This window comes from Mus caroli, chromosome 5 (assembly GCF_900094665.2).
Source record: "Mus caroli chromosome 5, CAROLI_EIJ_v1.1, whole genome shotgun sequence".
In the NCBI taxonomy this organism is placed as follows: Eukaryota; Metazoa; Chordata; class Mammalia; order Rodentia; family Muridae; genus Mus; species Mus caroli.
Genome location: NC_034574.1, coordinates 128,174,124 through 128,187,426, shown reverse-complemented (window position 1 = coordinate 128,187,426; position 13,303 = coordinate 128,174,124). Strand labels below are relative to the sequence as shown.

The 13,303-nt window shown below is 48.2% G+C and overlaps 2 protein-coding genes across 9 annotated transcripts in view; one reads left to right on the top strand and one right to left on the bottom strand.

The window, feature by feature from the left end:
* Nucleotides 1–694, bottom strand: part of Trim50 (tripartite motif containing 50) — a 14,251-nt gene extending 13,557 nt beyond the window's left edge. The window contains exon 1 of the mRNA XM_021163401.1: nt 296–694. Coding sequence (XP_021019060.1) covers nt 296–694 — 399 coding nt within the window. The remainder of the gene's footprint in view (nt 1–295) is intronic.
* A 1,432-nt stretch (nt 695–2,126) lies between these two features.
* Nucleotides 2,127–13,303, top strand: part of Fkbp6 (FKBP prolyl isomerase 6) — a 62,161-nt gene continuing 50,984 nt past the window's right edge. For 2 of the 8 annotated variants that reach the window (XM_021163153.1, XM_021163154.1), the window contains exons 1-5: nt 4,048–4,140; nt 4,224–4,341; nt 6,006–6,095; nt 7,692–7,894; nt 9,223–9,342. In XM_021163153.1, coding sequence (XP_021018812.1) covers nt 4,084–4,140; nt 4,224–4,341; nt 6,006–6,095; nt 7,692–7,894; nt 9,223–9,342 — 588 coding nt within the window. In that variant the 5' untranslated portion in view covers nt 4,048–4,083. Of the gene's footprint in view, nt 2,158–2,326; nt 2,358–2,651; nt 2,789–3,901; nt 4,024–4,047; nt 4,141–4,223; nt 4,342–6,005; nt 6,096–7,691; nt 7,895–9,222; nt 9,343–13,303 lie in introns of those variants that run through there. The other 6 variants (XM_021163151.1, XM_021163148.1, XM_021163152.1 and 3 more) reach the window with 6 other exon arrangements.

Sequence of the window (13,303 nt, the reverse complement as noted above, 5' to 3'; positions counted from 1 at the left end):
TGAAGGGGCCCCCACGTGGAAGAAGAGCACTGACTTCCACAAATTGTCCTCTGACTTCTACGTGCATGCCGTGGTACACGCGTGCACAGTCAAGCAGTCAATAATCAAATAAGTATTAAAAACCAATGAATGAATGCATGCTTGAGTATGTGCGCCATACACTCACAAGATGGAGTTGGAGAAATGGAGCNCTGGTGCAGTAGCCTNCNTCTACCNCGTGGAGACGTAAGACAGCACTCAGGAGAGCCGCCCTTTGCTCTGCTCCTCCCCCTAGCGGCCCGCCCGCCCCTCNCACCTTCATGCGGCTGTAGACGGTGGAGACTGGNGTGACTCGGTGGTGTTGGTGGGAGCCCAGCAGGCCACAGAGACCACAGATGAATTCCTGGTCTTTCTCGCAGAAGAGGCTGAGAGGGTTTCGGTGGTGCACGCAGACGGTGGGCTCTATGTCCCCCGGCAGCCTCAGAGCATCTATCACCCGGGCCAGGGAAACATTAGGCGGGGAGCTGCTGCAGTCTACTGACTGACGACACACAGGACAGCATAGCTCGGAGTCCAGGTGTTGGGACAAGTTATCCAGGCAGTCCTTGCAGTAGGAGTGGCCGCACTGTAGCATCAGAGGNTCTTTGAAGACCTCCAGGCAAATGGGACACTGCAGCTGGTCCTGGAGTTCCGGCACAGTCAGCCGCCAAGCCATGCACACAGCTCAGCTGCAACACAGGTGGCAGTCGGTCCTCTATCCTGCCGCCCCCTCCCTCTGTCATATTTTCCCCACTCCCAGGACTGCTGAAAGCCTAGGGAGAAAAGGATGCCAGCCCTGGATTCTGATCCTAGCCTACTATGACCCTGAGCCTCAGTTTCCCCGTCTGGGAAAAAAGGACTTAAGTGGAAAACAATGGCCACTATGAGTCTGGATATATAGCTCAACTGCAAGTCTAATTCAGAGTTTTTTTCTCACATACATGAGGTCCTGGGTTCAGTCTCCAGCACCACAAATGTCACATTGAGCTAGGACCTCCCCCCATGTAACCCCAGCATCTGGGGGGATTGAACCCAGAGCCTTGCTTATGAACAGCCTCTCATGAAATTGTCCTGAAGCAGTGATTCTCAGTTTGTGGATTGCAACCCTTTTGAGGTTCCGACAACCCTTTCACAGTGGTTGCCTAAGACCACTGGGGAAATACAGATGTTTANATTACAATTTATAACAGTAGCAAAATTAGTTATGAGGTGCCAACAAAAATACTTTGTTATGGTTGGGGGGTCACACAGCATGAGNAACTGTGTTGAAGGGCTGTATGTAGTGTTAGAAGGTTGAGAACTGCTGTTCTAGAGGTTCCAGAGCCCCAGTTCTAGGCAGGGATTCGACTTCGAGGGAGAGTCTCTCTTGAGACCCAGAAATCTGTAATATACACCTTCAAGCCAGGCACTTTTTGTTTATTTTTTTTTTTAAGACAAGGAATCTCTGTGTAGCACTGGCTGTCCTGGAACTCTCTCTGTAGACCAGGCTGGCCTCCAACTCACAGAGCTCTGCCTGCCTCTTCCTGCCAAGTGCTGGGATTAAAGGCAGGGACCACCGGGAACCTGCCGCCTAAGCAATCTTAAAGCCAGATTGTTACTTTTTTTTTGGGGGGGGGATAGGGGTCCTGTGGACAGTGGTGGCCTTGAACCCTGTATGTAGTTGGGATTGCAGGTGTGCCCCACTATACACAATTTAAATAGTTCTGGGTATAGACCCCTTGGGGGCCTTAAGCATGTTTGGTAAGTCAGTATCTGCTCAGTAGCTACATCCGGAACAACAAGAGCAAAGTCCCTTGTCCCATGGTAACACTGTCCTCACAGAGTCTGAGATAAGGAGCCTTGGGTGTTCATCTTCCAAAACAGAAACAAAGTCTCCACTGACCAAGATAGCAGCAACCCGACCCCCCTCCCACTACGCATTACCTGATTTCTTGTGGTCCAGCAGGCCTCCCACTAGGGCCTCAAACAAGCAGCTCTCTCTGGTCACTCAAGCCTTTTCTTCCACCCAGAATGCGGAAGCTGACACGGAGACCTGGGGCAGCCAGCTGGACATAGATGCCACTGCCTGGAGTCTGCCCCTTCTCCCATCCCCTCCCCTTTCCCGGCAACACCTGTGCCCTCAAGGTCGTCCAGAATCAGGTGGGAAGTGGGTCACATACCACGAGACTGAGCCGGCAGCCTCTGTTGGGTTCCCTTATGATAACCTAGACAGGCAGATTGTGTGGCCTTGCCCAGGATGGGGGAAGGGTTGAGACCGNGCGCGCCAGCTCGGGGCACAAGCAGGTATAAGCTTTGTATGACGAGCAGCTTTCTGAATACCTCAGCCAGGAAGTTTAAAGGTATTTTATTTATTTAGATTTTTCTCATTTTATAAGTTTGGGTCACACACACACAAATGATAAAATACACTGCTTACTCTGATTTTTCTCACTCGAGGCGTAACATGAGCAGATCTTAACCACGCAGTGTAACTTTCATCTCATTTGTGTACACGCATGCCCAAGGTCAAGTTGTAAACTGGACAAAGTGTTGAACACCTAGAATCCCAGAACTTGGGAAATGCTGACCAGAGGCCAGAAATCAAGTTCCTTCTCAGCCTACGTAGCACACCCAAGGCCATCGGGACCTCATGAGACTATCTCAAAAGCAAAACAAAACAAAAAAATCTAGTTGTAGAGAATTTGCAGAGTCAGTCCCTTGCCTCCTGCCAGAACAGGCTCTGCAATCAACACAGTCACCGTTCTGGTTCGTATCCTCCTACCAGCTGCCTGTATGTATGTATGTATGTATGTATGTATGTATTTTAACATTTATTGTATGTGCTTGCAGGTGCAGGCCACCTTATGCATGAGAAGCCAGGGGATAAAGCTTGCAATAGTCAGTTCTCTCTTTCCACCTGTAGGTCTTGGCTGTCAGGGTTGGTGGCACACACCTTCCCCACTTGGCCATCTTGATTGGCATTGTTTGTTTCTTGCCTTGCTGGGAGATAGAACCAGAGTCTTGAAGATGCTACAAAAGCNCTCTACTCCTGAATTACCTCCCTATCTTGTGGGGTCTGTTTGTGAATTTGATGTGAACAGTACTCTTTGACATGGGACTCCTTTCTGTCAACGTTACTAAAATATGAACTTTTAACATCTGAAATCTTGGAGCCAGTTGTGGTGGCAACCATCTTGATTCCNAGCACTTGGGAGACAGAGGCAGGTGGATCTCTGTGACTTCTTGAGGCCAGCGTACTCTGCCTAGCTAGTTCCTGGCCCACAAAGACTACATAGTGAGATACTCTTTGTGAAGGAGAGGGGGAGAGAGAGAGAGAGAGAGAGAAGGAAGGAGGGAGGGAAGGAGGGAGGAACGAAGAAAGAGAAAGAAAGAAAAGAAAAGGAAGGAAGGAAGGAAGGAAGGAAGGAAGGAAGGAAGGAAGGAAGGATGAACTCTCGGGTTGGAGACATAGCTCATCAGCAGAAAGCCTGCCTGGACTCCTCGGTAAAGCAACTGGATGCCTAGTTCGGAGGAGGGCCACGTATTTGTATCCTCCTGGGGCTGTGCCTCAGTCGTAGATCGCTTGCCTAATAATGACCACTTTTATCGCCAGACCACATACAAATAAGCTATTGAGCATCTAAGTCAACCGCGAGGCAAAGAGCATGCGTGGGTTTCAGTCACTAATTTTGTGGCAATGTGTTCTACTTGTGACAGAACGCCAAGCATAACACTGAGACCAAAGGAAAGGCTTTTTTTGTGCCGCATAAAATGCTTTGCCCGAAGCCCTCCCAGGGGCTCCATCCTGCTTTGCGCCTGCCATCACNTGTGCAGCGCGTGCTGGGAGACCCTCAGCGCATGCTCGCTGCGTCGATCGATCACGTGCCATTTCTCTCGTGCACAGCCCGCGTGGTGCCTGACTTCCGGGGTCGTTTCCGGCGAGGCCTTGGGCGACAGTTGTGCGGCAAGATGAGCGTCTTCTCGCGCCTCAGGAACGGAATCCCACCGTCGCGAGACGACTGCCAGGTACGGAGCGGGGCTCGGGGAGCCTGGGAGCACGAGCTGGGGAGCACCCGGAGCACNGCNATGGGTGGCAGCACCCGAGGCCCGGGAGCCCTGGAAGGGGACGGCGTCCTTGGCCAGGTGAGGGCGGGACCATGGCGCTGGCCTGAGGCGATGAGGCGAGCGGCTTCCACCTCTGAGGCCTGTGGCTTTCTCTCCACCAGTCTCCCTATGAGCGACTAAGTCAACGCATGTTGGACATCTCCGGGGACCGAGGTGTGCTGAAGGACATCATCCGAGAGGGCACTGGCGATACCGTGACACCTGACGCTTCTGTGCTGGGTATGGAGGCCGCTGCTGGCAGCTCTTTGTCCTTGGGTTAAGTTTTTGNTTTTTGTTTTTTGTTTTTTTTGAAACAGGGTCTCATGCAACCCAGACTGGCCTCTTAACTGCCGCTCTAGCCGAGGTTGACCCTGAACTTCTGATCTTCCTGTTTCTGCCTTTCAAGTCCTGGGCTAATGGTTGGCCACCACTACGTTTTATATAGGGTGCTAGGGACAGAGCCCTGGGAATGTACACCAACCCTCCTGGCGGGGTCAAGGTCTTGTTTGTTTCCAGGTACCGGGGATTGAACCTGGAACCTGAGTACCTTCAGTGAGTGATTGCATATTTACAAAATACGGCGTTGTATGGGACTGGCTGTGTTTCCCCTGAACGAAGAGGGTTTGGTTTTGAGAAGCAATCTCGTGTCTGCCGGCCTCAGACCGTATGTAACCAAAGATGACTTAGAACTTTTGTTTCACCTCCCAAATGCTTAGATTACTCCTGTCTGCTAACATGCCTGGTTCTAAGGCGCTGGGGATGGAACCCTGGGCCTTCTACACGCTAGTCAGACATTCTACCAACTGAGCCACATCCTCCGCCTGTTTTGTTGTTGTTTATCTGGTTTTGTTTGTGTTTTTGATTTTCTTGTTTGTTTTGTTTTGGGGGTGGAGTGGTGGGGTTGTTGTTGCTGTTGTTTTTGTTTGTTTTTCAAGACTGCTTTCTCTGTGTAACTGCTCTGCCTGTTCTGGAGCTCCCTTTGAAGACCAGGCTGGCCTCGAATTCACAGAGATCTGCCTGCTTCACCTCCCAAGTTGCTGGCATATGCCTTTGTTTTAATTTTTTCTTTAAAGATTTCTTTGTTTGTTTGTTTGTTTATTACATCTAGGTACACTGTAGCTGTCTTCAGACACACCAGAAGAGGGCATCAGATCCCATTACAGATGGATGTGAGCCACCATGTGGTTGCTGGGATTTGAACTCAGGACCTCTGGAAGAGCAGTCAGTGCTCTTAACTGCTGAGCCATCTCTCCAGCCCTGTTTTAATTTTTTGTTTGTTTTTTGAGATACGGTTCACTGTGTGGCCCTAGGTAACCTGCAACTCTGTATGTAGTAGACCAGGTCATGCTCTCCTCAACCCTCAGAGATCCACCTGCCTCTGCCTCCATAGTGCTGTGCATCACCAAGTCCAGCCTTTTTTTTTTTTTTTTTTTTAAAGACAGGGTCTCCCTGTATCCCAAGCCAGTCTCAAATTGACCCTCTTCCTGCCTCAGCTTCCTTAGAGCTGGGGTCACAAATGGCTGCCATTTTTGCCTGCCTTGAGCTTTTCAGAAGCAAAGCAGGCTTGGTTCATCAGGAGAGCTCTTGAACCTCAGAGCTGAAAGTCAGATACTCAGAACACCACAAGAAGCTCTCCGTGAGTCTGGGTGCCAGGCAGCTTAAGCTCATTTAATTCTCCCCCACCCCCCGGACAGCATCTCTGACTAGACAGGTGTCTAGTGCTAGCATAGATTTGCAGTGTAGCTGAGGCTACTCTTGTCTTCACTTTCCCAAGTGCTGGGATTACAGATGTCCTCCACCACTCACAGCCAATCGTAGTGTTCCCTGTGGTGTTGCTGTGATGGCTCTGACGGTGCCTCATGCCTGGTTTCCTCACATTCGTGCTGTCTTTTCCTCTGCCTTAGTGAAATATTCTGGATATCTGGAGCACATGGACAAGCCTTTCGATTCTAATTGCTTTAGGAAAACACCTCGGCTGATGAAACTTGGAGAAGGTAAAGTCACCTGGGGTCATTTGGGCAAAAGAGGCCATGTTTTAGGACTGTCACAACATCCAGGAAACAGGTTCTTAGAGTTTGTAGCTGAGCTTGGGTTTCAGGGAAGCACCCAGGTTGTCTTGTCACTTTTCTTCTTGAGACATTATTTTTGGCTGTTAGCCTACCTGGCAAGTTTATCTTGGCATCTAAGTTGCCCATTGGGTGCTATTAAATTTTTTATGTATATATGTATTTGTGCCCAGTGCCTGCAGAGGCCAGAAGAGGGTGGCAAGCCGCCTGGAACTGTAATTAGGCAGTTGTTGCCACCATGAAGCAGTAAGCACTCTTTAACTGCTGAACCATCTCTCCAGGTGCAGGGCATCTTTTAAGACGGAATCTCACTGTGAAGCCCCCACCTACCATCAACTCAGAAGTCTCCTAGCTCAGCTCTGACATGTTAGGGTGATAAACATGAGCCCCACACCTGGATCCACTGGGCATGATGCTTTGTGCATTTATGAAATAAACATGTAAACACTCACTTCCTAGCACATATAGTGAGATGAGATATCACAGGGTCTGGGAGAAGGAATCAGTAAAAGGCTTGCCATGAAGACCTGCTTTCCATCCCATAGAACCCATGTTTTTTGAGTTTGTTGGTTGATTTTTGTTTTTGTTTTATAAGGTCAGCTATAGTATCATATGCTTATAATCTCAGTAGAGCGGGGGCAGAAACAGATGGCTCCCTGGGGTTCTCTGGCCAGCCAGCCTCCTTAGCAGACTTCAGGACAATGAGAGATTCTGTCTCAAAAAACAAGGCAGATGCCCCTTGAGGAGTGACAGTTGAGACTGTCTTCTAGCATCTGAATGCATGTACATGTACACACGCATCAACACACACATGCACACCTCTCAAGAGGCCACACTCAAATGATGAGGACCACATCTTATGGACCTTGCTAGGGCTGGGGACCTTGGTCTCTAGTCCAGAAATGTACGATAGAATTAAATAAAACCTGGAGCTCTGAGGGGTAACCTGAGTCTGCTTGGTGACATTATACTTACCCTCCTTTTGGCAGGGTCACAGGCACTCTGTGAAAAAGAAGGCTTGAGATGAGAGCCCTGAGGTTTGAATAAAATTTCAGTTGTGGGACTTGAGAAATGGCTCAAAAGTTAAGAGCACTGACTGCTTTTACAGGAGATGGGATTCAATGTACAACACCCATATGGTAGCTTACAGTCGTCTATAACTCCAGTTCCTGGGGATCTGATGCCCTCTTCTGGCCTCTGTGGGCAGTGATTAAATGAATTTGGCACACATACAAACAGGCAAAACACATACATAGAAGTACACATAAAACTAAAGGAAAAAAAACCTTAAATTTCAGTTACAGTAGATAGACCACAGGCATTAATGGCAGAGAACTTAAAAGAAAGAACAGACTATGCAACAGAGATGGAGCCTGCAGAAGATGGCATTTGGGGAAAGTAGGACAGCAGGAGCAAGACTGAGCACTGAGTTGGGCACCCAATGCAAACGGCTTGGGTTGGCATAGGGAAACTGGTACCTGTGAATGGATGGACTGAATGCTGAGTGAACCTCCTTTCTTCCAGATATTACACTCTGGGGCATGGAGCTGGGCCTTCTGAGCATGCGCAGAGGGGAACTGGCCAGATTCCTGTTCAAGCCAGCCTATGCTTACGGCACCCTGGGGTGCCCTCCCCTCATCCCTCCAAATGCCACTGTCCTGTTTGAGATCGAGCTGATTGACTTCCTGGATTCTGCTGAGTCAGACAAGTTCTGTGCACTCTCAGCTGTAAGTTCCAGGCCTTGGACTTTCCAGCACTTTCTAAATGGAGGGATGGGATCATATTTGGGTGGCTTTGTTAGAACCCCCACCCTGGCCTCCACCCAGCTTACTGCACAGTGATATCTGCTTTCCTCTATCTGAGGTAATGTAAGGTATAAATTAGCTCTGTATTAGCTGTTTGCTATTTAATTATCTTTTGCTTAGTTCTCACTCAAGTTGGAGGCTACTTTTCTGGAAGTTAGACACTGGTAGCTTAATAATGAGGGTTACTGAGGCTTGGGAATGTGATAGAGTTCTTGCCTAGAACCCCCCATTAAAGGGCTGGAGCTATGTATGTCAAGTGGTAGAGTGATAATATTAACAAGCCTTCAGTTTTATTCCCAGGACCATAAAAACAAGTTAGAGAATTGGATCCTCCTTGAGAATTGAAAAAGGTTTTGATTGTCTGGCAGTGCTGTTGTCCCAGCACTCAGGAGGCAGAGGCAGGAAATCTCTGTGAGTTCAAGGCCAGTCTGGTTTACATAGTTCCAGGACATCCAGAGCTACACAGAAAAACTCTTTCTCGAAAAAAGGGAGGGAGGGAGGGAGGGAGGGAGGGAGGGGGAGAGAGAGAGAGAGAGAGAGAGAGAGAGAGAGAGAGAGAGAGAGAGAAAGGCTTTTATTAACTTGATAGGCTAGCCATGACATGAGAAGCAAACTGAGACAGCCTCAGGGAAAATGGGATTAGAGCTCCAGGTCTCATACCCTGACTTGGCTTTCCTGTGTGACCTCTAGCTCCCTTGCCCATAGAAACAGAGTTTGTAATCCCATCAGTGACCATGGATATGTGGTGGTAGCTGTGCAGCCATTGCAGGCTTTGCTCCTCCACAAGATTTGGTCTTACACACTAAACTGTCAGGGCCACAAGTGAATGTCTCACAATTGTCAAATCTTTCCACAGTGTACATGTTCCTGTACTGACCTGGGGTTCTGATTTCTGGGCTCAGGGTAGGGTTCTATGGAGGTTCTAATATGAAGCCAGGATATCAACATGAGCATGTAGAATCCCCTTGGGCCCTAAGCCAACTAGGATCTTCCAAATTTTTGTTGAGTAATTGGTCTGGGCTTGGCAGTCTCCTTCAGTTTCTGTGGGTCCTTCTGCTTCTCGGGGGATCTGAGAAAGACCACAGCAGCCACTGACATCTGGGCTGCTCTGTAGATGGGGCCATTATAGTATGCATCTGTGTGGCCTCTGCACACACAAGCAGTAAGTTGATGGTCCAAGAGAGAAATGTTGATGACTGTGCCACTGGGGCTTCTGGCTCCATGTCGTTCCTCTTGTCTCTGCTCTTCAGGAGCAGCAAGAACAGTTTCCACTCCAGAAAGTCCTCAAAGTAGCAGCAACTGAGAGGGAGTTTGGCAACTACCTTTTCCGCCAGAATCGCTTCTGTGATGCCAAAGTGAGATACAAGCGGGTAAGAATGCTATGGAAGTGTGCATTCCAGAAAACTTAGCTTTTAAATTTTTATGTGTATGGCTGTGCAGTCTGTATGTCGTCTGTCTGCCCACCACGGGCATGCCTAGGCCAGAAGAAAATGTCTGTTCCCTGGGAGTTGATCCCCAGGAAATGTAATTTCAGACATTTGTGAGATACCATGTGGTACTGCGATTCAAACCTAGATCTTCTGGAAGAGCAGCCAGTGCTCATAACCTCTGAGCCGTCTCTCCAGCCCCAGAAACCTGAGAGCATAAGCTCCCTCTGTTTTGCTACTCTTCGTGGGCAGCCATTAAGACGGTCACATTAAACTGGGCCTGGTGGTTCATGCCTGTAATCCCAGTCTCTGGGAGGCTGACCATAGGAGGATGTGAGTTCCAGGCCTGCTTGGGTTTCTTAGTTAGTCTCTGTCTTAGCAGAAAGGGGCTGGGGAGATAGTTCAGTGANTAAGAATGCTTGCTTCATAAGCATGAGGATCTGGGTTCAAATCCCAGTGCCCACATAAAGTGCTGGCATGGGTGCCGGAAGGATGATTTAACAGTGAAGAGAACTTACTGCTCTTCCAGAAGATCAGAGCTTGAGTCCCAGCATCCATATGGCTCACAGCTGCCTACAACTCCAGTTCTAAGGAATATGATGCCCTCTTCTGACCTCCATTGGTTCCTGCACGACATTCACATAGGCATGCACAAACCTTTACACACAAAGGGTTTGTTGTTGTTATTGTTGTTGTTGTTGGGTTTTGGGTTTTTTTTTGTTTTTGTTTTTGTTTTGGTTTGGTTTTTGATTTTTCCAGACAGGGTCTCTCTGTGTAGTCCTGGCTGTCCTGGGACTCTCTCTGTAGACCAGGCTGGCTTCAAACTCAGAAATCTGCCTGCATCTGCCTACCAAATGCTGGGATTAAAGGCATGCGCCAGCACTGCCCAGCGTTGTTGTTGTTTTTTAAGCCAGGCATGGCCACATATATGCTCAATCCCAATATTGTGGGAGGCCAAACGAGATTGCTGAGACTTGGCTACAAGTTCAGTGAGAAACCTTGTCTCACTGTAGAGCAGTGCCTCTGAACCTTCTAATGCCGCAGCCCTTTAATACAGTTCCTCGTGTGGTGACCCCCAACCATAACATTATTTTTGTTGCTATTTCATGACTGTCAGTTTGCTCCTGTTATAAATTGTAATGTAAATGTGTTTTCCAGTTGTGTTAGGTGACCCCCCAAAAGGAGTTTCAGTTCACAGATTGAGAGCCACTGGGGTAGAGTGATACTGCAGGACATGTGACATTGTCCTCTGCCCACGTATACACATATACAGAAAAAAAAAATCCTTATGGTAGAAGGGAGTGGCTGAGGGGGAGTTTGGGAGTGGGCTGTGTGAGGCAATGTTCTGTATGTTGATCCTTTTTTATTTTTTAAGACTGTCACTCTATAGCCCAGGCTGGCCTCGGGTTCATGGCAGTCCTTCCTCAGCCTCTCAAGTGCTGGGGTTACAGGAAGAGGCACAAACCTGGCTCTGTCTGTTGATTCTATTTGTGTGTCTGTTTAAGACAGAGTCTCACTGTGTAACCTTAGCTGGTCAGTACTTGCTTTGTAGACCAGGCTGTCCTTGAACTCAACAGAGATACACCTGTCTCTGCCTCCTGAGTGCTAGGATGAAAGGTGTGCACCACCATGCCTGGCCTGCATGTTGATCTCTGTGCTGTTTCCTGGGTATATCTGAGTGATGAAGCTTCATTAAGCTGTGCACTTTTTCTTACCTATGTCCATATATATTTTAATAATTATCATCCTGGGGAGGTGGGGGAAATAGCTCAGTTGGTACAGAGTTTGAAAGAAAGAATTACGATATGAATTTGACCCTGAGAATCCATATTTAAAATAAAGAAAAAAGGACCAGGTGTGGTAGTAGCTACTTGTAATCCGAGTACTGGGAAGACAGAGACAGGCAGGTCCCTGGAACTCCCTGACCAGCAAGCCTAATCCCCTTGGCGAGCTTCAGGCCAGCAAAGAGGCTGTGTCCGAAAGAACAAGGTGAGTGAGTGGCTCCTGAGGAGTGACACTTGAGGTTGTCTTCTGGTCTCCACAGGCACACACAAGCACATGCATACACACACATGCACATGCATACACATAATTAAACATTAGAAATTGGAGGTTGTTCTTTGCTACATAGTGGGTTTGAGGCCAGCCTGGGCTACATGAGACCCTATCTCAAAGATTAAAAAAAGTGAAGTTTAGAATGGTGGTGCATATCTTTAGTCCCAGTACTTGAGAGGCATAAGCAGGCAGATTGCTGTGAGGTCAGTGCCAGCCTGGTCTATGTGTTGAGTAAGTTCCAAGACAACTAGGGTATATAGAGAAACCCTGTCCCACAAAAAAGCAGATACAGGGTACTGAAAGGATGGTTCAGCAGTTTGGATCATTGTGCTCCTACATAGGAACCAAGTTAAATTCACTGCACCATATAGTACCACATGGCCATCTGTAACTCATAACTCCAGTTCCAGGGAATCTGATGCCCTTTTCTGATCTCTGGGCACCAGGCATACATGAGCATAAACATATAGGCCAAGTAACCATACACATAAAACTAAAAAAAATTTTTAAAAAAAGTAAAAAATTGAGAAAAGCAGAGGCTGGATATGTTAGCACAAACCTTCAGTCCCAGCTCTCGGGAGGTAGGAGCAGGCAGAACTCTGGGAGTTCGAGGCCAGCCTGCTCTACATAGTGAGTTCTGAGACAGCCGGGGCTGTAGAGAGAGAGACACTGTCTCAAACCCCACCTCCCAAGGGTTTTTTTTAAATTACGTGTATGTTTCTGTGTAGGAGTATTGGCATTTGAGAGTGCTGGTGCTGATAGAGGCTGGAGGTATGGGACCCCCTATAGATGGGAATACTGGCAGTGGTGAGCCACCCAATGTGCGTGCTGGGACTCCAGCTTGTCCTTGACTCCTGGTGGGTTTATTGTCCTTTCTCTTTTTGAGGCAAAAGAATAGAGTATGTTGTCTGCAGATTGTTGTCTGCCTCACTGGGGTTTGCATGACTTCTCCTGTTAGAATCTTTCAAACTGGGCTGGAGAGATGCCTCCGTGGTTAGAAACATGTATTGCTCTTGCACAGGACCTGAGTTCAGTTTCCAGTACTCACATTAGGCACAGGATCACATGTAACTCCAGTTCCAGGAAGATCTCATGCCCTCTTCTGGCCTCTACAGACATTATACTCATGTGTACACATCCCATCCTATGCGTTTTGTTTGTTTGTTTTTTAATTTAGTTTCTTGAGACAGAGTTTCTTTGTGTATCCCTGACTGTCCTAGAGCTTGGTCTGTAGACCAGGCTGGCACTCAGAGATCTACTTGGCTCTGCCTCCTGAGTGCTGGGATTAAAGGTGTGCGCCACCACCTCTTGGCACATGTCTTATGGTTTCCATTGCTATGAAGAGACACCATGACCAAGGCAACTCTTTTTTTTTTTTTTTTTTTTTTTAAGATTTATTTATTATATGTAAGTACACTGTAGCTGTCTTCAGACACTCCAGAAGAGGGCGCCAGATCTCGTTACGGATGGTTGTGAGCCACCATGTGGTTGCTGGGATTTGAACTCTGGACCTTTGGAAGAGCAGTCGGGTGCTCTTACCCACTGAGCCATCTCACCAGCCCCCAAGGCAACTCTTATAAAGGACAACATTTAATTGGAGCTGGCTTACAGGTTCTAAGGTTCAGTCCATTATCATCATGGTGGGAAGCCTGGCAGCATCCAGGCAGCCATGGCGCAGGAGGAGCTGAGAGTTCTACATCTTGTTCCAAAAGCAAACAGAAAAAGACTGTTGTCTTCCAGGCAGCTAGGAGGAAGGTCTCAAAGCCCATCCCCATAGTGACACACTTCTTCCAACAAGGCCACACCTACTCTAGCAAGGCTGCTCCCTGGAGTAAGCATGTTCAGACTT